This window comes from Felis catus, chromosome D2, assembly GCF_018350175.1.
Source record: "Felis catus isolate Fca126 chromosome D2, F.catus_Fca126_mat1.0, whole genome shotgun sequence".
Classification (NCBI taxonomy): Eukaryota; Metazoa; Chordata; class Mammalia; order Carnivora; family Felidae; genus Felis; species Felis catus.
The window spans coordinates 64,823,506-64,850,785 of NC_058378.1; the positions used below are offsets into that span (position 1 = coordinate 64,823,506).

At 42.3% G+C, this 27,280-nt stretch overlaps 1 protein-coding gene across 5 annotated transcripts in view; it reads right to left on the minus strand.

Moving 5' to 3' along the window:
- SORCS1 (sortilin related VPS10 domain containing receptor 1) overlaps nt 1-27,280 on the minus strand; it is a 507,743-nt gene that overhangs the window by 300,630 nt on the left and 179,833 nt on the right. For all 5 annotated transcript variants that reach the window (XM_045040656.1, XM_019813798.3, XM_023240902.2 and 2 more), the window contains exon 2: nt 18,894-18,961. In XM_045040656.1, the coding sequence (XP_044896591.1) occupies nt 18,894-18,961 (68 nt within the window). The remainder of the gene's footprint in view (nt 1-18,893; nt 18,962-27,280) is intronic.

A 27,280-nucleotide genomic window follows, 5' to 3' on the forward strand; every position in this document is an offset into this window, starting at 1 on the left:
ACAGCATAGTCTATCAAAATGAGCACACCACTGTTCATTTTTTCCAGCCTGCCATGCTGTTTATTAACCGCCATCCATTATTTTAAAAACATTTCTGGAATCAAAGGTAAGAGGAAAGAGAGAAACAAAAGGGTGATAAGAGATAAATGCACCACAAATCTAGATTGCATATGCCAGTGAGATAGCACAAATGTCTGGGGAAAAAAATGCAGATTCTTCCAGAACAGCAGGAATAGTCACAGGCTTGCATGGTTCCAGGAGGTTCAAAAAAGACAGGGTTTAGGGACATTGACAGTTACAGTTGGGAGGTGTTCTCATGGGGAAATGATGTGTCAAGCAGATCAGTTACCCATCTGATCCCTCATTTCTGGAACAGTGACATTATGTGAATTTTTGGTCCACCCCCATGTTCCCTTAAAAGCATACTAGGTATGATATTAATATACGCTACAAGTATATTATTATTTTTGAGAAGTGTGTGACATTTTTTGAAATACCTGGAGATACCCTAAAGTTTTTAAAAACAGAGTAGAAATCACTGGCTTGAGTAAAAATGACTTCACATGTAGCTGCTGATAGGCCCCCTGATACCATTCATCTGGCATCTAATCACCCTTCCTTGAAGCACCTCACAGCACTCCTGTCACCCTGTGTTATTACTGGAATTCTGAGTTGTTATCTTACATTGTCACTCAGTGACAAGGCAAAGGTATGTGTTGTTGCCTTGGAGTGATAGCAATCTTTCCCCCTCCTCCTCAACACATGTGTGTGCCTACTGACTACAGCACAAGGTATGTTAGCTTTTTAAACAAAAGGACACATTAGTGGGACTCAAGAAGTAAAGAAGAAGAAAATGTCAACATCCAAGAAAAACAAAGCAACATGGTTTCGAAGAATCCAGACAAAGTTTTGCTCTAAGGACATCCTCAACAAACACCCACAATGATCCTGTCTCCTCTCCCATCCAAAGAATCGGAAGTACCTTCAAGGTGAGCACTCCCCCCTTGGTGGCAATGGCAGTAGTGAGCTGGTTTTCACCAACATCGTTGCGAAGCAAACACTTCAATAGGAATTAGCGTCCAATTCAAACCACCTTCCCAGGGCTGCCTCCTCATTTCATAATGTTATGGAACAATTACCAAATGTTGCAATTCTGAAACCAGTCTGAGACCCAGGCCTCTGCAATTTACAACATATCCAGAATCTTCGTCAACATTAATTTTCTCCGTCCTAATTTACATGTTTTCTTTCACACTACAAAAGGATCTAAGTTTATGATTTACATGGAGAGCACGGCTGCATTTCAGGACTAGATGCAAAAAAGATTACACTCTTAATGTGGATGATAAATTTGCATCCTTGTTAAAGTAGAATATTTTAGCCATGACAAATGACAAGATGGGAGAACATGCTCACTGAAACTTGGATGCCCAGAAGTAAGTAATTGGCAACATTAGCAAGCAGCCCGGTCATGTAAAGCCCAGGAAAATAGTGGATCAAGGGTTCATTGATTCTGTGTGTCTCTCACACATTAAAATCCCTTGGGTAGCTTTTAAACTACCTATCTCCTGGGCTCAGTCCCAGAGATTCAGATTCCATTGATTTGGGGTGGGTACACACACATATTTTTAAAAGCTGCCCAGGAGATTCTAATGTGCCCAGCATTAAGAGCCACTGACTATGAAATATACTTAGCATATTGCCAGGCGTATGATCAATAAGACAGAAAATAAAATAAAATCAGTGATTTATGAATTCACTGATTCATTAAAGAGATACTTATTGAGTATTCACTATGTGATAGGCATTGTTCTCTGTTCCAGTGCTACAAGGCAAAAATTGCAAACCAAACACTGATTCTCAAGGAGCCCAGGGTCTAGAGAATTGCAATGACACTAGGTACATCTGGGATGTCCCCTGCCATGTTGGAGCAAATACAAAGGTCAAGTTTTCCCTGCTCCAACTTCTAACTAAGAATAACTACCTCCAGATCACTTTACAACTTGAAGAACATGTGGATCATCATGATATCTGGTTACCAGATAGTTAGAACAACCGTAGCTAAGGAAAGCATTTTTAAAATCCTCATCTTACAAATTTACAAAATTTACAAAAGTGAGGCCCACAGCGGCTTTTCAGTAAATGATAGCTAGCTCTTTCCCCTCTTTTCCTTTACAATCAGAAGACCTGAGTTTCCGTTGTTTCTACCTCTTAAAATGTATCAGACAAGTCTTAAAAATTTTTATTTACTCCTTATAGTAACCTGATTGACGGAATTGTCATCATCACCAACCTGACATGGAAATCAAGGTTCAAAGACATAAGGTGATATAGGCAAGCTAATTATTTGTTCTCTGTCATTTTTAAAATTTTTTTTAACGTTTATTCATTTTTTTAATAGAGACAGAGCATGAATGGGGGAGGGGCAGAGAGAGAGGAAGACACAGAATGTTAAGCAGGCTCCAGGCTCTGAGCTGTCAGCACAGAGCCCAAAGCGGGGCTCGAACTCACGGACCGTGAGATCATGACCGGAGCTGAAGTCGGACGCTCCACCAACTGAGCCACACAGGCACCCCTGTTCTATGTCATTTTAATTTCGAGTATGGGGTTTCTAATTTAGTGGCCATAAAACCAGGTTACTACCTGCAAACCCAGAGTGAGTTTGCCTGCTTCTGATAACCTCTAATAAGCTAGCAACAAGCTATCATGGAGACATGTGAGGCGAAAAAAAATCTAAAATAAGGGTATTAATATCTTCTCATTAGCATTCCAAAATATATGAGGACATGTGCTTTGAGCAACACAGCTATTCAGGGCAACGATTCTTAGACATATGGAACATCAAAGCTATCGTGACAGAGTCCATCTAGTACATATTTTCTTCTTATAAATGAGGGGCCTGGGACTCCATGGAATAAAATAATTTGGCTAGGATCACACAATTAGTGGCAGTGCTAAGATTAGAACACACGATGTGTTCATACCAACTTTCAAACATGCACGAGACATACTATTTATTTTCATAGGAATGACTAAAGTAGTGATAAATCTTTAACAGATTTAATACTTTGATGTATTTGCAAAAGTTTGAGGAAAGTCTACGATGAAACTTATTCAATTTTCATTTAGAATTTCTAACATTTCTGAAAACTACTCTGAAAGGTAAGAGTTAAAAATTGAAAAATTGGCAGCCTATAAGTGCTGTTCTTTTTTTGGTTTTGTTTTCTTGGTTTGTTTTTGCTCTTGTTTTGTTTTTTTAAGCTTTGTTCTTTTTTTTTCCTTTTTTTTTTTTTGCAAAATTTATTTATTTATTTTGAGAGAGACAGAGACAGCACAAGTGGGGGAGGGGCAGAGAGAGAGAGGAAGACAGAAGATCTCAAGCAGGCTCCACACTGTCAGCGCAGAGCCTGACACAGGGCTTGAACTCATGAAACTGTGAGATCATGACCTGAGCCAAAACCAAGAATGGGATGCTTCACTGACTGAGCCACCCAGGAGCCCCTAAGCTCTGTTATTTTGAATACACACTTTTATCACCATCTAGGGCCACAATTGAGTGTGAGCTACTCTCTTCTACCTCCTAAAAATCTGCAAAAGTGTTCTGTGTAGTATGATGCAGGAAGCTAACTATTCTCAAATGCAGATTAATTGCTGAAAATCTCAATTCCCCTCGTTTCTTTCAGTTTGGTCTTCCAAAGCATCCGTTGTGACATGGGCACTTCATCAAGCTCTTTCCTTCCTATGTCCAATTGGGTCCTGAGTGGTAGCCAGTGGCCACTAGTTGTGTGATTCTCTGAGGAAAAAACAACAGGATTGGTACTAACTCACAACCCCAGAATCCTATGCCCAGAAAAGAGCACAAAACTGAGATGAAATACAGTGAGAAGACACTCAAGTCCACAATAGGAGCCAAGATTGGGTGAGCCCATCTGAGAGGCTTTCTCTCAGCCCTGGTGCGATTTTCAGCAGCTTGAAATCAAAGTCTTCAGCCACCAAGAAAAGAACAAAGTATGAAAATACTACTGATAGAGGAAACTTACACTTACTGAGCCCTACTGTGCATCTGCAGCTGCAAAAATGATTTTTCCTCACAGCAAACCTACACAAGATGTGCTTACAGGGAACTAGGTTTTCATGGACACTGGGAAGCCGGAAGCTGAGATCTTGTTCAGGGATTTAGTGAACCCTGATTTCCTCCACAGATCAGATGATGACAGGCTTGGCATTAGCCCCGGAGGAAAATGAAAACTTACAAGGAAGTATCAACTACAACGATTGTTCTTGAATATAATGTAAGCCTCAACTCTAAAAGCATCATCAAAATTCATTTTTTTTTCAACGTTTATTTATTTTTGGGACAGAGAGAGACAGAGCATGAACGGGGGAGGGGCAGAGAGAGAGGGAGACACAGAATCGGAAACAGGCTCCAGGCTCTGCGCCATCAGCCCAGAGCCTGACGCGGGGCTCGAACTCACGGACCGCGAGATCATGACCTGGCTGAAGTCGGACGCTTAACCGACTGCGCCACCCAGGCGCCCCGCATCATCAAAATTCAAAATACCAGATTCTCAGACATGGCAGCAAACTATCCTTCACGGACAAAATCACTAACAGTTATTTGTGACCACCCTGTTTTTGATCGATTTTTGCCTTTGGTTAAATACAATAAAAACTCACTCTAATCTTAAATTAGCATATTTGTGTTCCTTTAAATCTGAAATGCTGCAGGTTATCAGCCCCATGTATCAGATGAGGGAAATGAGGGCTCAAGAGGGTAATTAGACATTTCAACTCTACCTTCTCCACAAGGACAAAGAATCCATAAGAAAGGAAGGGTAGCATTATTTCCGGTGGGTACGGGGACTCTTGGGTGACATAAAGTGCCAAATCTACAAAGAAAGCTGGCCCTGGAACTAGAGGGAAGAGTAACCAAAATGCACAATTTAAATCTGCTCTAGGTTCTGAAGCCTATTTCAGGGGCTTTTCACACCCCACATCCACCAGCTTGATGTTTTCCATTATTAACTAGATTGGTACCTGTACCTTGACCTTCGCCCAACTACAATGGGTCTCTGGAATAAGAGAAATCACTCTAAGTTTCAGTTCGAATATGTCCTGCAGAGCTGTATCTGGAACAGATGAGGAACACAGATGAATCAGTACCCAAGAGCAAAGGGCAAATTGATGTACCCCAGGCTGCCATGCTGGCTAGTGAAACTGAAATCATTAGAACCGTCAAGGAGGCAAGACCCTTAGCTGTTCCATGCTGGCCAAAGCCTGGACAGTAGCCAACTCCAGTAGCACCTCCTCCCCAGTCTCAAATGTTTCCTGGTGACCGGGGGAACAATCGTATCATGTTGGTTTTAAACAAGCCAATGATAAGTAAGAAGGGCCTTTTTGAGCAAGAGTCTTCCAGTTTTGCAGATACTCTAAAACTGACCCAATTATTTTAAAGTAGTAGATATAGGCAGAATCCACAGATTCCTATGTCATCTCAGCATCAGAGCATCAGCTTCTTTGCAGAGCTTCCAAGAAGGGGAAATTAGAGGCCAGACCTCTATCAAGAGTACAGCAGTAACCACAATCACTAGATGTCAGCAAAACTCTGATTGCTAAGGCCACTACAGACTGGGATCAACTGTCGCCCAGTAAAAGTATAGTAACCATGTTATAACATCCATTTAAGTTTTGAAGAGACAGGTTGTTGGGATGGTTTTCTGCCACCCAACAAGAGGAAATGGCCCAAGCAATGGAGAAGGGAGAGGGTGGTTTAAATTCTCACACTTCTTTGAGGTCAGATGTGATAGATCGCCAACTGGGAGAAGGGAATAATAAACCGAGAAAGGGTGATCTAGGAAGTTGCCAAATGAAATATAAGTGAGAAAACAAATTTCAGAATCATTACCAATCAAGTAAGGGTTTTCAGATGAAAAACCTCCTTGCCCCACCAAAGAAAAGAATTTATACATCAACTTATAACAGGCCTGGCTAATCCCAGCCCCCAATTATTTCCAAGTGTATCTTTCTGGTATAACGCAGCAAGCATAAATTTCCTGATTAATATAGTGTAGAGTTGGGGATGGAGAAGACAGACGTCTGTCAAGCCACCTTATTTCTTTCAAACTCAAAGACTTAAAGCTAAGTTCACACTGGTCTGTCTCAATGTTCGTATTTGAAAGGGACGATGAAGCAGGACACTCAAAGATAAATTCTTTTCAAAAAGCTCTTTTAAGTCTTGGTCCCCAGAAATGCTGGCAGAAATAAATATACATTTTTCAAAAGAAAAAAAAAAGTCCTGTGCCTTTCATGAATTGATTGCATCTCCTGCTTCTGCAAGCTAAGAAGTCATAATCCTCTGCAATCACAGATTGTTTGAAGCCAATAAACCAAAGGTGATGACCTTGCTAATACATCCCAGCAGGAGGAAGAAATAAAGCCGTGCTGAGGAATAACTCTTTGGCACACCATTTCCCTTTGGAAAGAAGAGAACGGAACGGAAAGTGCCCCAGCTTGATTTATGGATGAACAGCATTTCGGGAAACCTCACCTGAAATCAGAAAAAGGGTTTTCTCAAGTTCTCCAGTAATGCTGCTTTTGTTCCTCTTGTCCTAGGACACACAGGGCAAGCCCCCACCCCTGGATACCAGCTTCATTGACATGTACAACTCCCCTAGCCTCTGCTCCCAGTGAGGCCTGTCTATCATGATGTCCCATGTCCCTCTACCTAAAGTTAATTCTCTGGTGACAGCACAGCACTCAGGATCAGGAACTCCCATGGGCTCAACATATATTTATTTTATACAACTCTCTAACGCTAACAGGACAAGTAACTAGGACACACGGATGGGAATAAATTCATCTTCCTTTTATAATCATACCCACTTCTGACACTCACAGAGGCATCGCCACAGACGTGCAGCATAAAAGTGTCAATCTACACGATGAACTCAAATTAATATTTGTCACCTCCTTTATGTGCAATGTCAATAAGTGACAGCAATAACTGACAATTGAATTCAATGACAGAGGGAAGTTAACCTTTGATTACCTATGATATATGGTATGAGACAAGCTTTACATAAATTAGTTAAGTCCATAGATAATTTTTTTTAAATCTCCTTTCCCCAATACATTTACCCCAGTGCTCCATTTTACTGAATACATACAACAAGCCAAGAATTGTGCTTGGCATCAGGGATACAAAATTGAGCAAGACAGCAGGCGACCTTCAAAATATTCCCAGTAAGGGAAATAAATACAAAGAAAGTACTTACAATTCAAAGTAATGCATTCAAAAAGGAAAATGTGTCTAACAGTAAGAGTTAGCACAGGAGTAGTAATTTATTCTCTGTATGAAGGGGGTGATCAGGGAAGGAATCACACAAGATTCCCCATGAGGTTCAAAGCCTGGGCCCTGGACCAGAAAGCCTGGATCCAGATCTCTCTTCTCTACTGCTTAATACCCCTGTGACCCTATGGACAAGTTTCCTCATCTATAAAATGGGTATAATAATAGTACCAACTCATAGGGTTATTGGAAGAATTTAATTTATATGTATAAAGCACTCTTAAGAGAAGTCCGTGGCACATCGTAAATAGCCAGTATAAATAGCTATTGTTTTTATTTACTAGATAAATCGAACACAGGAGAAAAGACATTTCAAACAAAGATGACCATAGAAGTATAAGATCCAATGTTTCTGCTTCTTTGTTTTGCATCCTTTACTGAGTGCTCATAGATGATACACATTTAACCTAAATGTCACCATAGTCCTCTGATAGTCCTATGAGATAAATACTATTACAGCCTCTTTTTTTTCCAGATGAGGAAATGGAGCAGAGATTAAGATGCCTCCCCTGCACCTCAGAGTTAGCAAGTGGACAGAACCTGGATTCATGTGTGGGCAGTTCAACATCCAAGCCCAAGTGCTGACCTGTTTGTGGACCAGCCTTCCAAGAGGAAACGTTGTTTGGCAAAACCTTCAGGGAGTTCACCATGGTGGGAACATATAATGATCTTCCTTTATTTACTAAGATTTTTTTAATGTTTATTTTTGAGAGAGAGAGAGAGAGGGAGGGAGAGAGACAGAGCACAACTGGGGGAATGGCAGACATGGAGACACAGAATCCAAAGCAGGCTCCAGCCTCTAAGCTGTCAGTACAGTCCCTGACGCTGGGCTTGAACTCACGAGCCATGAGATCATGACCTGAGCCGAAGCTGGCGCTTAACTGAGCCACCCAGGCGCCCCATGATCTTCCTTTATTGAGAGTTCTAATAACTGGAGTGACCAAGTTCAAGGAATATGGTTATTTGAAAGGAGAGAGACAGGAGAAGCCAAAGGCAGAATTGAGAATCCAGAAAGTTAAATCCCAAAACTAGACTTTTAAAGAAAAAAGGAACAAATCATTGGCATGGGCTCCAGGGGACACTGTGGGAAGAAAAAAAAAGTGACCAGAAATAACTCAACATCGCTTCAGTATGACATGTGGGCTGGTCTCTGTCTCTGTTTCTCTTTATTTCTCCCTCTCTCTCTCTCTCTCTTAAACACAGGTAAGGCAGTGACTACCAGATGTGGCTAATAGACAAGTCTTAGGTCTTGAATGTAAGACCTGCCTGGAGAAAAGCTACTATAACCAGTTTGAGGATGCTGCTTAGTGTTCCCCAAAGATGTGGAGGTAAGTTGTCACTCACAAATACCTAGGAACGTGGGGGACCTCACAAGTATATCCAGTTGTTTCATACACATGCAGAAAAATAGAAGCTCGTTCTCCCACAGAGCTGAGTGGATTTCTTAACAGCAACTTTAAGAAAAGGCTTTTCTGATAAACTCCACCTGCTCCAGCCAGTTCCTTTTCACAACATCCGCTGGGGGCGAGATATGTTCTAAGTTTAATATTATAAAAAGTCACACGCCTCTGGGTATTATTTCTTCAGTGTTCTTTAAGCTTATCAGCATGCTTGGATTGGGGGTTCTGCTGTTTCACTGCTTGTCTTCCCCCAATCCCAAACTTCCTTTCTTCTCGATTTGGCACGGACCCCCTCATGTACTGCTGCAACCTCTCCTCAGCTCTCACGTCCTGTTGTCCTTCTTCAACAACTCTCAGGAACTACATAAGCAGCCACCTTCTTGAGTATTACACAAAGCTCATGGTAGTGAAAGCACAGCCACGCTGAGTGTAGTCTGTAGCCTCAGCTGGGATCTGAGCATGCCCAGCACTGCACCTGCAGGCCCCTGAGAAGTCCCGCTTCCTGCCTCCGCAGCAGCTCTTCCAAATTATTGAACCCCATCTCCAGCCCATTTCCATTCACCGTAAAGCCAAATGTCAGGAACTCTCTCAACTCCTGGTCTCCCAGGAAAGCTGGTCTATGTGTGCCCCACTCCGGCTTCCCTGTGTGGTAAAAGAAATGCTCCCGCTGTGCTCACCCCTCAGCCCATTCTGATCTACATGGCTGAATAGTCCCCCATATGAGCTCCCAACCCATACCCTCTCTGCCACTCGATCTCCTACCAGTTTCATTCACTCTGAGGTTTTCCTGCATTTTCAACATCTTATTTATCCCCCTCTAAAACACGGTCAGCATCGCCCTCTCTTAAGGAAAGGAAGGCATTCCTTTAGCCTATGACCGCCTTTATGGAAAAATCAGCTCTCTTCCTTTACTTCCCTTCACAGCTGCTTTCTTGGAGGAGTTGTCTCCATACCCTTTTCTCATTCACACACAGTTGCAGGTGCTCAGTAGACAGCAGTGGAGCAAATGTATATGCAGTAACAGCCTCACCATCCAGTGCACTATGCAAGACACTAGCAGGAAAGTTATTGTAGAAATGCCTGTTCTTCACACCTTCTCACTCCTCCTATTGGTCCTGTTGGTTTTCACTGTATAAGATCCACTGGAATCATCACCACCCTGCCAACCATATCCCGTACTCCATTTCTTCATGCTTCCCCACCAAAAAAACCCAAAAAAACCCAAAAACAGGTCAGCTCATTTTCCTCTCTTACTTTACTGACTACTGTTCTCATGGTCAACAGTCTCGCTCTTTTCCAACTGAATCCTCAACATGATACAGAGGTCAGTTTTTCCCCCTAAAATTTACATTTCATCAAGTCTTTCCCTTGCTCCAAACTTTCAATGATGCGTTACTTCCTCTGGGATAAATGTCAGAACATCTAGCACAGCTGAATATGGACTGGCCCATTTCAATTTTTCCAAAATCATTTCCAAATACTCCATCCACACACAAGACCATGTTGTGATCTTGTGTAGTCTCCTTAAGACGCCATGTCAACAGCATGTACAGGCGCCTAGAATACGGTACACAATAAATAAATAGCCTCTTTTACTGGCTTGATTCCTACTCGTTCGTCAAGAGTCAGATCAGGTATCGTCTCATCCATGAAGCTTTCCCTTCCCCGACCCAGAGCATGTTGTAGTGCTTCTATTATGGTACTTGACACATTAATCTCTCATTTATTTATCTGTCTCTCCCACCAGACTGTGAATTGCTTCAGGGCAACAATCAGATCTTATTCATATCTGGATTCACACCATTTAGCATCATTCTAGGTGTGTACTTATTTACACATTCAGTTAATTTGACAAACCTCACTTGAATGTCAATGTGCCAGGCACTTTCCCGAGCATGTGAGAAAAAACAGAAAGCAAACCAGACAAGGTCTCTGCCCTCAGGGAGCTTATATTCATTCTAGTAGTGGGCATGAGCCAATGACAAGTAATGAATAAAATCATCACAGATCAGGACACGTACAGTGAATAAAATAAGCAAAGAGATGTGATGGACAAAAACAAGGGTCCTCTTTAAAATAAGGAGGATGTAAATGTCTTTTCAAAAATAAGGTGGTGACCTGAAAAATGAGAAGTTAGTCATGTTGACCGAATAATGAGACTGTATATAGCTACACATGATAATTAAATTCTGTACCTTGTGAACTTCTTGGGGTCTAGTACACAGTTCTTTACTCAAAGACAGTGTAGTAAAGTGGTAATTAACATTCTAAGTACTTCCTGAATCTCTAACTAGTTTTAACATTGGATGTTAGCTCCTCCACTTTCTCTAGCAAAGTTTTCTTATTTCCTGGGCTCGTATTGATAACGTTTCTAGAATATCAGGGCAATGAATGCTTTTGCATGTATCTCATCTACTGCTTGCTGAAGAAAGAAATAGGAAACTCCACAGAGAGTCAACCGTTGAGGCAAACGAGGCAAATGATGAGTGCAGAGGTACAACCAGAGGCTGACTCTCACAGAGAGGTCAGGAAGGTCCGCAGAGTCTGCAGGCAGAATGCAGCCAGATCCTTGTAGAAACAGCCTCCATGTGGGGATGCAAGAAGGTTTTTTCAGAGCTGAGGGTGCTGACAAGCATTCATGGTGCTCTATGGACAAACTGGGTTCCCACAATTGAATCTGGGCTTTTCACTCTGGGCGCTGGCTGTGTGCTTACTCTTTAGAATGCATGTCCTGGGGTTTCACCAGATCATGCAACGCATTATTCGAAATGGCATCCCCTACATGGAGGGCATTAGAGTAAAAGTTTAGGATATAAGCAAGTATAAGACTTAGACCTGGCTTTCGGAAACCCTAAACCATTTCTTAATATACTGCTTCTTTTAAAAAATTTTTTTTTAATGTTTATTTATTTTTGAGACGGAGGGAGACAGAGCGCGAGTGGGGGAGGGGCTGGGAGAGAGGGAGACACGGAATCTGAAACAGGCTCCAGGCTTTCAGCTGTCAGCACAGAGCCCGATGCAGGGCTTGAACCCACGAACCATGAGATCGTGACTTGAGCCGAAGTCGGACGCTTAACCGACTGAGCCACCCAGGCGCCCCAATATACTGCTTCTAAGCAAAAAAAAAAAAATAATGATATTTATTGTGTGCCAAGTTCCGTGAGTGTCAAACAAAAATAACTAAGACCTAACCATAGCCTTTGAGTTCAGAAAGAGGTCAGAATGGAAATAGGCGAACATAGACACTAATTCATGCATAACTTTTGCATTGTATTTGCCACACTTCAGAAATCACCTGCTGAGTGTCTGCCCTTCACTAGGTTTTCAGTTTTTGCAGGGAAGAAACAATTACTTACATGTTCCTGCCTTGCCAGTGTCTGCCTCGCACAGTGCCTGGCACAGAATAGGGGGCTATTTGGTATGTGCTAAACTAGACCAAATGAATATATATCTAATAACCATCCTGAGACAAAGATACGTAACACACTATGGGGTTACTGAGTAAGCAACAATTTACTTTTGCTTCAGGGGGAGGCAGATGGGAACAGGAGGTCTACAGGTCCACAGAGCAATAAATATATGAAAAAGTGTTCAGCATCACTAGTGGTCAGAGAAATACCCATTAAACCACGCAGAGATTAAGACACCATTTCTACTAAAAAGACCAGCAAAATTTTAAATGGAATTAAATTAAAACTAAAAATTTAAATTCAACTTTTAAATTGAAAATAGCCGGCACTGGTGAAATCATCAGGAAGTATGTAACTTATTGCTGCTGTTTGGTATGTGAATTATTCCCATCTTTTCAGAAAGTCACCTGTTTGTGGAAGCACTATGTGTAATCTCAAATACCGTGGAAATGAGCTATAGATCCATTAAAAACATAACGGGAGGTGGGGAGTTTAGGTGGCTCAGTCGGTTAGGCGTCTGACTTCAGCTCAGGTCATGATCTCACGGGCTGTGAGTTTGAGCCCCATGTTGGGCTCTATGCTTAAAGCTCAGAGCCTGGAGCCTGCTTCAGATTCTGTGTCTCCCTCTCTTTCTGTCCCTCCCTGGCTCATGCTCTCTCTTGCTCTTAAAAATGAAGAAATAAAACATAAAAAATTTTTTTAGAAAGGTAACAGGAGGCACAGGCTAGCACAAGATCGGTTCCTGGCTGCATGATGCTGAGCGTTACTTAACTCTCCAAGCCTCCCTTCTCTCATGTGTAAACTGGGGACACAAGCAATGTCTCTTTTGCAGTGTTGGTAGGCAGGTAGACAGCACTGAGAACATTTTCTGGTGCACATGAAACAGTGCATAAGCTGATTAGGACATCGTTGCTTAATCCAGCATACAACCTCCACACTATTTGATGCTTACAAAGCTGACTTTTGTTTTTTCTAACGTATTCATTTAGACAGACACCCATGACTCATTATTAAGTAAAACAAACAGGTTATCAGAGTCCTGTGGATACTTACTCTTATTTTCTTAAACAAATGAAAAAAGTGATGCTGAGATAGTCATATATACATATATATACATATATACATATACATACATGTACATATACATATGTGTACATATGTACATACATACATATGTACATACATATGCATATATGTATATATGTATATGTACATATATGTATATATGTATATATGTATATATGTATATATATGTATATATATATGTATATATAATTTTTTTTTGAGTTGGGTCATAATGGTATGGACAGAATCACCAAAAGCTCTCAGCATCACCTACCTCAAGAAAGCTAGACGTGTGTGAGGAGTAAGAGACTATTAAAATTTTTATTAGTCTCTGCATTGTTTGGCTCATTATAATGAGCATATATTACAGTAAGGTTTAATGCAATAAGCTTATACCTCCAGGAGCCGCAGCAACTCCACATGACACAAATATGGGAAAGGGAGTAAAGTTTAGAAAGCTTAAAAGAATCCAGAACCTAAAGCAGCTCCTGGTCCTGCTGGGGAGTGTGGCTCTCCCCTTGGGGCCCCTGGAAAGGCACTAAACGTTCACCTGCACGGGGCTGAGGGACAACATCAGAACTGCGTGACATAAAGAGCCCTCCTGAGGGGAAATCACCACACTCGAGCTTGATTCTTTTCATTCTGTTTTTTTTTTCTTTTTTTTTTTTAATTCTTTTTCTTTTTTTTAGGGTGGGTATTCCTATTTTATATCCTTATTTTTGTGGTTGACAGGATTTTGTAGCAAACCATCCTACAAAGCAGGGACTGAGAACCTGTGCCAAGCTGCCACCTGCTCTTCCTCTGGATGATGAGTGGGAAGGCCAGACATGCTTAGCTAATGTGCCTCAACCACAGGGCTGGCAGAGTCACAGACCACAGGTCAGCTGCTGTCAGCCTGGACCCCAGGCGCTCTCCAGAGACCCCTCTCTGCAGCCAGCCCCACACAGACGCTGCCCCAAGGCACTCCATGGCCATTCTCTCCACAGACTCCACTGGGAAGCCTCTCTTGATAACTGCAGTGTCAACACCCAAGAAGAAACAAAGATACTCCTGTGATGAGGAGATGGGGCTGGCTCCCAGACTGGAATCAAGCAGAAAGCCTAACCATTGTCCCTACATTAACCCCATGCACCTGTCCCCCCAAAGCAAGTAGTGCTCCTTGAAAAGTACATCATTTGAAGATGTGCTCAGATGCTGGCTTGTGTTTCACCTGAATCTGAACTGGGATACTGGACTTGAAGAGAAGTCAGCCATGTCAGCCGACCTCTAGGACAGAGGCACTGCAGGCTGCGTGCCCCTTGAAGAGTATCCTTTCAGCTGCTTCCAGAATTGCCTAGGGCTTTCTCACTAGCTAAGCCTCTCTCAGCAAAGTGCTGATTACCCTGGCACAAGAGGGAAGAAAGATGAATGTATTTATTCTCAGAGAGACTGTATCTAGATTGTGACATTTTATTTATCTCGACCTTTAAGCTTATCTTGCTCCAATATGGTAAAACCCCCAGTTCCACCAAACCTCAAAGCTTAATCCACTGTAAAGCAGAGAAGATTCTAAGGTGTAGTTAATTGTTCTGTGCCAGATCATCCCCCTTTCCTCTCAGTTTGGTTCCCTGAGTGAACGGCAACACAAAACAAAACAAAATCAACAACTTGCTCCAAGATTAAGGTGTAATCAACACCAAGACCATCTGGGAGCAAACACTCATTAATTTAGTAGAGCAGCGTCTCACCCCATCATCCAGGGCTTGTTGATACAGCAAAGTGTAAAGCCCTAGGACATCACTACCAGGACAGCTGCCTCTTGGCCTCTTTCCTGTCCTGACACCCCAAGACATTTGCAACTTGAGCTCTTCTCACTGATCAGAGGGAAAAAGTTGTATAGAACAAGGGCTCACCTGAAAAGCGCATTGGATCTGTTTGTTGGACAAGAAGCCATTTCCCGGTTGCCCAGGATTTTTCTGGAATAGGTAACAAGCTGCTCAGAATGTCACAGTGCTTTGAAAATGATACTCATTTCATATATTTACGATTAAAATGTTGTTTGTTCATTTGCTTAGGTACAGAATGAGCCACCACGAGGCAGATGGGACTCCAGAAGACAGGTAAGCAGTGAAATGATTGAACTTTATGACTACCCCCGTAAGTGTTTGCACTATTGTTTACTAATTGGATGACCTTGAATACATCATAAAAATGAATTAAGGGGATGCAATAATGCATGTGTAGCACTTGATATAGTGCCTGACGCATAGTGACCACTCAATAAAAGTTAGTTTTTGCTATTGTCGTCATTATCACCATTATCACCAGCATCATTGCCGTTATCATTAAACCATAAAGGTTGATCATTAAAAAGGATGATCATTAAATCATAAAGGTGCTGAGTTTAAGGATTTAAAGTCCAGTTAAGAAAAGAAAATATACACATGAGCAAAGTAAAGAGGGAATACTTATCTTGTGTATGACAGTTTGTCTATTTACACTAGGTTTATCTTATCTTCTTCTGGGATCTGGCAGTTCTAGGGGGCTGCCTAAGAACCTGATTCAATACCCTGGTTATACACAGGTACATTTATCTCTCATGTGAATGATCCACAGAAATTTGCCCCCTCTAGACAATGAACATCCGAAGGACAGTCAGAGCTCACGTGCTGCCGATCCATGTATCAACCACATTCCTCTCCCTGGGCCAGAACAATCTAAGACCTAAAGAAGTTACTCAATACATCTTTGTTGAACAAGTGAATAAGAAATAATATAAAATCATAGATTTTGCTGGTCTGTTCAAAAATGGTTACTTACTGAGCATCATCTATGGGATAAATCCAGTGCTCTGGACTGTGGATGTAATGAGAATACCTAAACCCTGGTGTGTCCCCAGCAACTGCCCTCCACAATTTTTGGCAGGTTTTTTGAAAAGCAAGTAAGAGCTGATGTAGGAAAAAACGAGTCCACACTGAGCACTAGTTTCCTTCAAGCAAGGCTGACCCAGACCTATCTCTTCTTCTATATTAACACCCCCAAAGAGATTCCCTAAAGACCAAACATGGGCATCATGCGGCACCCAAAAATGCACACCCTACCAAAGCACATATGAAGTATTCTAAATATCTTTTTCTTTATCCTTGCCTCTTTTCTAAATTATATTTTCATTAAGGCATGGGTTATTTTATCAAAGTATTAAAATGATAGTTCTAATGGTATAGAGCACCCATAATAGTTATTTGCCACAAATGACAAGTATAACATAGGACATACATGGCAAATGATTATGGTGGGTATATCATAAAATTAAATATATGTGGGTATATTACGTGTGTATACATGTGTGTGTATATATGTATGTGTATTTGTGTGTGTGTATATATGTATATATCCTCCGCTGAAATTGAGGGGTTTGATTGAGGGTAAGATTGAAGGGTCAGCAGATCGCCCTGCCACACTTTCCTAAGCTTAAGGCCATTGGAGGTTGCTCCTTCAGAAGAAAGACCTGGTATTACTGGTCGTCATTTTTATTTTACTAACCCTCTCCCCTAAGGTGAGAGAGAACTATTCTCCCTCAGCTGGTCACAGTGGCCCCGTGAGAGGGAAATGGATGCGGCGAACCTGAGTTTCTGTAGTCTAGGGCAAGCTGTTCCTCCTGGCCCCAGGCATGCCCTTCCCACCACTCAGGTTGAGACTTAGGGCTGCTGATAGCCTCCGTCCCACTGAGACAGAATTGCATATCTTTTAATTTTCTAATATGCTGACAACACTTTATACAGCAGATGCACTGAGGAATAAAAGTTGGCTTTTACATTCATGTATGTACATGCATTAGAGAAATCTATCAGGGAAGCAGAACCCTACTCAGTCACAGCCTGACGAAGGGGTACTGAATTCAAACAACAGAGCAAGTGTCAGGTTCTTAATGCATTAAAAGAACTGTACTTTTTCAAGCTCCTTCCACATTCCCCACACTTTAATTTAGTGACATAATTTCCTTGGGACAGAAACTCTGCATTATTGACCTTCCAGTTGGAGGAGGAGTTCAATAATCTAAACACCTCACAGCCAAAGCATAAGAGACTCTTAAAAACTGAGAACAAACTGAGGGTTGATGGGGGGGTGGGAGGGAGGGGAGGGAAGGTGACGGGCATTGAAGAGGGCATCTTTTGGGATGAGCACTGGGTGTTGTATGGAAACCAATTTGACAATAAATTTCATATATTTAAAAATAAACAAACAAACAAACACCTCACAACAAACACAAGAACAGGATTCTATCCTTTTCTTTGGTCCGCTGGGGTTTTCCTAAAGCACACAACAATTTATTTTTGGGCTTCTTATACATAGTATGAAGTCTAATGGAAAATAGCCATCAGGTTAAAACAAAATTCAATGAACATCCTTTTTGTGTGGTAGATTCTCTTAGATTTCACAGGGGCAGGCCCTGCGACCAAACTGTTACTATGTAAAGTAACCTCCTCCCCACCACCCCTGTCATTGTTCACTATAGCAGGCATGGACCCCTGGCATGAAGGGCAGATTGGAATCTCTCTCCCTAGACTTTAGCCCTGAGACTGAGGACCAGCAGCTAGTCTCTTCTGGTCATGTTAACTGACAGGTGATGAAATTCCCCACTGGTCTTACATGGAGGACACCTGCTAGCTTGTGTCTGCCCCAAGACTACTCCCAGTGTCTCTGTTATTAGTATACCCCTTCCCCCTTTATCTGTGCACACAAGTGTATGTATTCAGGGATGGCTGATCAGAAGTGATATACGCCATGTTTAAGCCATCGTTACACCCAGGGCACTGACCAATCAGACTCTGGGCTGGACGTCAACCCCATGATCACTGAATATCACCCCTGAAGTCGTCTCCATCCTCTTCCAGGCCCGGGGACTGTCACAAGATCCAGGCCTAACCAATCAGAGCCAGTGCTCTCCTGTTGGTTTGGGTGTGGACACGTGACATAGGCTGGCAAAGACCCCATCGGGATTAGATCAATAAAGCAGATTTGTAGAAACAAACAGAACATATAGTCCCCAAGAACAAAAGGGGAGAATAGCTGCCTGGATTTCTGAGGACGTTTCTGTTCCTAGTTTCACCCCAACTGCACATTCGTGCTGGTGTTCAGTGAGTTTGTGCTAGCCTGAAGGATCTTGGCATGGCATTCCCCTGGAAAAGAATTTACTGCACCTTCTTACATGTGTGAGGCAACACACTGTGAATCCCAGAGATGAAGGCATGTATGCGAGTGTGTGTGCACACCTGTGCGCTGGTGAGCTGAGGGCCAGGAAGGGAAGCAGTGCAGAATCTACACTGGAAGGTTCCCCGGGCACTGCAAAACCAGAGGTGAGGTTGATCTCCTCTTCAAAACACCTGCATTCCCTCACTGCTGCTCCAATGAGCTCAAAGATCAGCGAGAACTGAGGGGAACCCAAATGCGTCAGGACAACCTGATGAACAGTTTTGCAAAAGGACCTGTGACCAGTACAAACTTAGAAAGAAGGAAGGATCTGGCCTGCCTGGAGATAAATCCCAACCCATGACTAAGACAAACAGCAAAAAGGGGAGGCAACAAGAACACATAACCAAAAATCCTCCCACCAGGGAAAAGGGGGTGAGGGAGAGCAGTCTTGGGTGTGATGCTCAAGGAACACAATAACCGTTAGCTCACTTTACGTACCTCCAAAGCGAGCTCTCAGTGATGCTCCCCAGGTTATAGTCATACAGCTTTGTCAAAATGAGAATCACCTGAAGGCAAAAGAAGAGATCACGGTTAGTCTCCAACAATTACAATCTCATAGCTGTGAAATGGCCCAAGGGAGGACTCAGGATTCCGTTAATAGGTGCTTAACATAATTGAATGAATTGTTACAACATTGCTTATGCTGACTGGGGAAGGGTTTTGCCAGTGCCTTCCTTTAAACCGCTCAGACCTGATCCCCTCCCCAACTTCTCTCTGTATCCTGCAGGAAGTGTTACCTGCCCATCCAGGCAATCCATACCCTCGTGGGCTTAAGGCTTTCAGGGAAGACTAGCAAAGCTGTCAAATGTGCACCCTGCAAGGGGCCGGTGAGCAGATGGTCAGGAAAGAGAAAGGTCAATGTTGTAGGTCCCAGCCCTAGTAGCTGTACCACACTGGGCAGGATGCTTTGCTTCTCTGAACCTCAATATTCCCGACTATTAAAGAAATGGGGGCAGTAATGCTATTGCCTAGAAAGGGTTGCTGTGCGGAATTAAATTAGGTAATACATGCTAATTATTCTTCAATTTGCATAGCGTTTTTAAATGTCAGTTCCTTCCCTTTCTTTTGCTTTGTAGGTTTGGCTTTATCGATGTCTCCTGATTCTCCACAATTTCTGGGAAAGCCACTGGATGGAATCCATGCTTCCACAGGGCTCAGCAAGAACATTCTAAAAGGAGCATATTTAGGCTCTGTGGGGTCCTGAAGCTTACAGGATTTGGGGAACCCTCCATAAGGAGCAGAATATAAACTTATGAATTTAAACTTAGGGACGGGTCCCAGGAAGGGGCCTCTGCAGTTGAGGGATACTGACATTTCAGCTTCATTAGCGTCACAGCAAACCCCCATCTGATTTGAGCCCAGTGCTGCTGTCCACATCACTCAGAGGAACCCCAACTACTTAGTTCTTTCTTTCACAATTCATTAACCATTTATTAAGAACCCAGGATTCCCCACCCCCGATGCCCAGGAGAACATAAATACAGATGGGGCCTGCTGGTCTGTGATCCAGTTACGACAGGACAAGCTCACCAAACAAAACCTAGGTTGAAAGACAGCTGATCTACCCCTCCTCGGTCCCACTGACACTCTGCATGGCAGCTGGAGAAGGCTGCTTCTCCAGGCATCTGCAGTAATGCCAAGGGTCCCCCGGGTACCTAGAGCTCATGAGCACCAGGACACTTGGGAAGATTCAACAGAGCAGTGAGTTCCTAACCAGTGATTTCCCAGCCCTCATTTATTCTTCTTACATAAGGACCAGAACTTATAGGTCTGATCCATTTTCTGTTGAGATTTCCATTTCTCTCCTAATTCTCATAGCCTAGAACATTTGGCCCAGGCTTGCTGTTTCCAATTCAGCAGAAAAATGTTGACATCGACTTCCAGGATTTTCCCGGAAGACCAAGGGATCAGTTCTAGTCACAGTCAGCACAAAACATTCTAACCTTGAATTCCAAGGCAGGAAGCTGCCAAGGAATGCTGAATCCTTCCAAGTTCCACTCTGCTAGCACAGGGCTTGATTAAGGCACAAGCTTTAATGAGCAGATTCCCAACACTTCTTTCACAGCAAGCAAACTGGAACTCTACAACCTTAGGTTTGTTCCAAGTTCACAGGAAGGAAGAAATATGGTAACTCAAAGATGGGCAGAGATCTCAGGACCCATGCTCTAAGGCCACCCCTGACCTAAACCACAGCACAGGCTTCCTTCAAGGAACTGTTCAAAACTTGCTTACTTTCTTTCTTAATTTTTTTAAGTTTATTTCTTGAGAGAGAGCGAACACAAACAGGGGAGGGGCAGAAAGAGAGGGAGAGAGAGTCCCAACCAAGTTCTGCACCATCAGTAAGGAGCCCAACCTGGGGCTCAAACCCACAAACCATGAGCCAAAAAACCAAGAGTCAGGAGATTAATGAACTGAGCCACCCAGGTGCCCCTCAAAACTTGCTTCTTTAGTAAAATGTGAGCATGTGTGAAACACTGGGCACCCTATGGGTACATCAGATGGTGCACCTATGGTGGGGGCATATGCTTAACAGGTCTGCGTGCCAATTAAGTTGCTCTAAGTGTTAAATTTCAATCACCACTATCCCAGGAACACTGATCAGTGGCAGCAGGGTGGCTGTTTGTTGGAAGACACAGAGTGATGTTGCCACTCTACCTTGGTAGGATTTTACCTAAGAGGCCTACGAATCCTTCACCAAGAAAATGGGGGTGTGGACATAAAGCACGTGTGGGTAGTTGCTCTCTTGTCACAATACAGCAGGAAACTAAATAATAAAGTTCAGCTGGGCACAGGCTGCATCTCTCATCCATCTGACAAGGGAATTCAGAGAGGCCCCAGAGAAGGAAGCTTTTAACCCAGCAGGTAATGGTGCGGAGTCATTCTCTCTCTCTCTCTCTCTCTCTCTCTCTCTCTCTCTCTCTCTCTCTCTCTCTCTCTGTCACACACACACACACACACACACACACACACAAAGAAACTGTTTAAACAATTCACAGGCAGGTGGGCAGGGAGGTAAAAATCCACTCCCTGACTCTCTTTGAGGGGCTAGTAAAACTAAAATGCCACTGATACACTCAGGCAGTTTATCAATACTGCACCAGAAGAGGTGTCTTTTCTGGCATTCCAAAGCATATCTGCTTGAATCAATCTCATCTTTCGTTCTCAGAATGAGAGCAAGAAAGAAGGGGGAACTGCTAACCTTTAGTTGTGTCTCCAATGGATTCTTTGTAATCTCTCTCTTCCTCTTTTTTCCTCAGTTCACAGTCTATGTGCATTATTTACCCCCATATTTACCCCATATTCCTGGATAGTGATCCGTCATTATGTTTAATCTGGTTTGTTGTGGGTTCTTTGTTTTTCTGTTCTGGTTAATTAGCAATACTATTTAATGTAATTAGTACCTGTTAAAGGGACCACAACTTAAACTGCCAGTATGAGATGAGAAAAAGGGGAAAATGCAATGGCCTGCCTCTTCTGGACCCATTGTCTAATATGTTTTGTGCATTTTACAAACGTTAAAAGAAAAAAAAAAAGATCAGTGAAGTTTTTTCATCAAGTGAACTGTTATATGTACTTAAAATACATAAATAGTAATTTATTTTTATTCATTCAGTAAACAACTTTCCTGTATAGATTTAATTCTGAGCCTAATTGCACAGCTTTTAATTATAAATCCAACCAATGAGAGCAAGACTGTTTTGATGGATACACACACAAAATGGAATGCTCATCAGCATTGCATTTCTTTCTATATCTTTTTTTTTTATTATATAGTACCAAAATATCCCTGATTCCAAACAATAAGTGATGACCATATGAAAAGGTTTTTAGGTCCCTCTTTAAATCTTAGGATACTTTCTTTAATTTTTTTAATGTTTATTTATTTTTGAGAGAGATAGAGACAGAGGGCGAGCAGGAGGAGGGGCAGAGGGAGAGGGAGACACACAATCCGAAGCAGGCTCCAGGCTTCGAGCTGTCAGGATAGAGCCGGATACAGGGCTCGAACTCACAAACTGAGAAATCATGACCTGAGCCAAAGTCAGATACCTAACCAACTGAGCCACCCAGGGGCCCCAGGATACTTTCTTTAAATGGCTATAATCCAACTGTCAGTGGCTTAACCACCTCTACCTACACTTTGCCAGGATCTCAGCACCCAGTTATTTCTGGGACTTTCCACAGTGGCACATTGAAGGATTCCCCAACCAGTCTAGGAGCCATCTGTCCTGTTCTTCTGCTGTGGCTCCTTCCTGCCATATCCATTGCTTACAAAGCTACTGGGGGAAACTTCACGTTGTCCATATGTATAAAGAGCGTGTTGAAGCCAACCTTCCAAGCTGTTACATTAATTCCTTAGAAGGTTTAACCACAGTGGTGGTAGTGGATATCCCTGCAGTGTTCCTAACTGTAGGGGGCAAGTTCTTAGTTTTTCCCCATTGAGAATATTAGCTGTGGCCTTTCATATGTGGCCTTTATGATGTAGACGCATGTTACTTCTTTTTTTTTTTTTTCAATTTTTTTTCAACGTTTATTTTATTTATTTTTGGGACAGAGAGAGACAGAGCATGAACGGGCGAGGGGCAGAGAGAGAGGGAGACACAGAATCGGAAACAGGCTCCAGGCTCTGAGCCATCAGCCCAGAGCCCGACGCGGGGCTCGAACTCACGGACCGCAAGATCGTGACCTGGCTGAAGTCGGACGCTTAACCGACTGCGCCACCCAGGCGCCCCGAGGCATGTTACTTCTATCCCTAGTTTCTTGAGCATTTTTATCAGGAAAGGATGCTGTATTTTGTCAAATGGTTTTTCTGCATCCACCGGAAAGATCCTATGGTTCTTCTCCTTTCTTTTATTAATGTGGTGGGTCACATTGATTGATTTGTGAATATTGAACCAGCCCTGCAGCCCAGGAATAAATCCCACTTGATCATGGCGAATAACTCTTTCAAAGTACTGTCGTGGGAGGGTGCCGGAAACAATGCCAGGGTCTATGCAGGGACGAGTGAGGTTCTTTGAGGAAGTGATCATGGGCTTCCTCCCAGGACTGAGCTAAATTTATACTATTTGGTCTCACCAAACTACTCCCTCTTTTCCCACAGTCTTCAAAGAAAGCTCCTGCTGAATAATTCCACCAACTCAACAACTCCAGTTCTCACCCAACCCTCTGTACATAGGTGCCAATAAATCATCACATTAAAAAATGTGGTAATATACACATATACACAATGGAATATTATTAGGCCATTAAAAAGAAAATCCTGCCATTTCTGCCAACACGGATGAAACAGGAGGGCATTTTGCCAGGTGAAATAAGACAGTGGAAAATAGCGTATGGTATCACTTAGATGCAGAATATAAAAGAAACAAACAAAAACTGATTTTATAGAGACAGAATAGAATGGCAGCTGTTAGGAGCTAGGAGGGAAGGGGAGATGGGGCGATCCAAGTCAAAGGTACAAACTTTCAGTTATAAGAATTTCTGAGGCTCTGGGGGCACCTGGGTGGCTCAGTGGGTTAAGCATCCAACTCTGGTTCAGGTCACAATATCACAGTTTGTGAGTTCAATCCCCACATCGGGCTCTGTGCTGACAGCTGAGAGCCTGCTTTGGATTATCTGTCTCCCTCTCTCTTTGCCCCTCATCTGTGCTTTATCTCTCAAAAATAAATAAAACAATTTTAAAAAAGAAGTTCTGAGTCTCTAATGTACAGCAGGGTGACTATAATTAATTATACAATATTGTATATTTGAAAGTTACTGAGAGTAGATCTTAGGCATTCTCACTGAGAGAGAGAGAGAGAGAGAGAGAGAGAGAGAGATACCTATGCAAGGTGATGGATATGTTAATCATCTCTATCTTAGCAACCATTACATAATGCATATGTATATCAAAGCATCATCACACTGTGTACTTCAAATATATACAATTATATTTGTCAATTATTCCTCAATAAAGATGGTCGTGGGGGGTGAACAACCATCACAGTGGACCCGGGGGGGGCAGGAAAAGGCCAATATGCTCCTCCCCTCATCTAACCTCAACTTCCCTCTGCACTGGGTTATGAAACAGGAACATTCATAGAGACAGACACACTAGTATATGGATGGCTATTAACAGTGTTCTAGTGTAAAACAGCAAAACCCAGGAAAAAATATTCTGCTGCAGCAAAACGTCAGGGCAAGTCTTATTTCCAGGTGTGCGTTCGGCTGTCTTAACATGGAAGCACCCTAGATTTACACATTGGCAGCCTCCAGTATGCCAAGTAGCTGGCCAGATGACACCGTTGAATGTGACAGCATGTTTTTTTTTTTAATTAACTGAAAAACATCATTTAGAAATGAAAACCCACACATTTAAGGACCCCCCTAAAATTCCTTCCTGGTAACCTGATTCTACACAATATATTTGTGAAAACAACTGTATTAATTCCTAGACCAACGTTTATTCCACACTTCTCAAGTAGAAGGATAGGAATTCTCCATTTCTTTTCCTAAGGAAGAAACACAGTGTACTGACCCTTTCCTTTGCTAACTTAAAACAGTGTATCCCAGAAGAAGGCAGATGGAAGGTTAGGGCATCAATGAATCTCCCATTCCCCCTACTCCCTAAGAAGAATGTAAATATTCCCCCTGTAAGTGGTCTCTTCTAATTCTTTAGCTAAGGAGCAGACTAGTAACTTGCTTGATAGAAGGCTGCTGAGAATGTTTTGAAGGAGGAGCTGGTCTAACAAGCTTACTATTCTTCTTAAACAATGAATTTTGGCCAGGTAACTGTGGGAGAACTTATGGACATTTAGGGAGAGGTGAGTTCTATCAGAACCCTTGGCCTGGCCACTGCCCTTTACCTCAACTCGTCTTCAACTCTGGCAAATCCTAGAAAAGCAACACATGTCCCCTTGTTTTTCAATTAGTAATGATTTGCATTCCTTTTTTTCTTTTTTCCTTTTTCTGTGTCCAATTGCAGAAGTGGATTCTAATCCCAGGGAAAGAAAACAAAAGGGTGGCCTTGGCCTCCTTGACAGTGAGCTGTTTGGGCATTAAGACCCTAAAGTCTCTTTCATTCCTGAAGGTCTACAGTTCCAGTTCCTGAATAATGTAGATGGTGACACAGGTCCTGGTCTATATAAAACAAGGCATTTTCTTTTGTATTTCTCTCTGTTACTGGTGCTTCAGGGCTGGCCTGGGCAGTGTTTCTGTCATTGTAACACATGGGGAGGTTCCATAGAACTCAACCATGCTACTGTTCATAATTCCACCTACCTGGGCTGGGCCACAGTCCTGCTTGGGTGCACAATGGCAAAGCCACACTGAAGATGCCGGCAGGTTGGTTCAGGGATGAAAGCTGACTACCTCCGTCCTTTCTCCACCAGCTTCCAGCATGCCCTGGTGTTTCCTCACCTGGTGTTTGCTCTATCTCAGATGGCCACCTCTCCTTACTACAGCTGCTTGCCAGGGACCATTTGGTTGGATATTTTTAAATATGTGGATAGAAGTGATATGGGGGCAAAAAATTTTAAGGTCTGAAGAGATCTGGAGCAATCTTTCAGGGGACTGAATAACTGGATAAAATATAAAGAGGGGTGTTCAAGAGCCAGAAATCTGTTTTCTTTTGGGTTGTTTTCTTTACATTCCAGTTTTAGGGAAAAAAAGTAAACTTACAGCAGTTTTCCTAAAAATATGCATATTCCAGATTGTGTCTTTGGCTCAGAAAGCATTTATTCAACTTTCTAACTTAAACAGAAGTTCTAATTCTTTTGAGTAGCTATGAATTCTTTAAGAATCTGATCTAATAAAATCTATGAGCATAAAACAATGAATATAACTTTAATGATATCACTGATCTCCCGAATCCTAGGGGGGTCATGAATGCAAGGATAAGAGCCTCTTATAATTCCCAGAAAATGAGAGCTTTCTTCAGAAGAAAGAACTTTTGGCTTTAAAATTCTACACATTTAATTCAATAAACATTTATTAAGCCATCTTAAGAGGCAAGGATTATATATATATATATATATATATATATATATATATATATATACACACACACACACATATATATATATGTGCTGTGAGGACACAAAGGGAGAATGAGACTCAGGACCCATCCCTGGAAGTTCACAGTCAAGTAAAGAGGCAGAGTTGTACACAGATGGTCACACTAAGGTCACTAAGGTCACACTAAGTTGTACACAGATGGTCACACGCAAGAGAAAAGTGTTTAAATCTCTGAGAGAGGAAGAAAGAAAAGTATAATCGGGTATAGTCTCTACAAAAGAAGACAGTCAAGACAAATCCCAGATGATGTGTATGATTCTGTTGGAGACAAAAGGCTACAGAGCTGGTTTTCTAAGGGAAGGGAGCGAGAAGATAGAGGTCCTGAGGTGTGAAAGCTCACAGAGGAGTCAGCAGAGAGCAAGTCCTTGAGTTTAGCTAAGGCTTAAATTAGGGGTAAGGACACACAGAATATCAGAATAGACACATACATCTGGCTATTCTGTGGAGGCCTTAATTATAGGCTAACACTATGCTCTCCCGAAAACAAATAAATGAGCAAACAAACACTTTGGAATCAGAAGACCAGACTTTGAGTCTTGGTTTAGCCACCATATCTGTTAGCATGTCTCTGGCAGCAAGCAACAGAATAGTAAAAATAACTCAAATAATAAGGGATATATTGTCTCATATAACAAGATGTCCACAGTTTACGGAGTTCCGGGACTAATGTAGCCTCACAATGCTGTCAAGCAGCCACACGATATACGTATGTATTTCCTCTCTGATGGAGTCAATACTTAGTGCCAGGTGCCCTCACTCACACGGCGGCCATA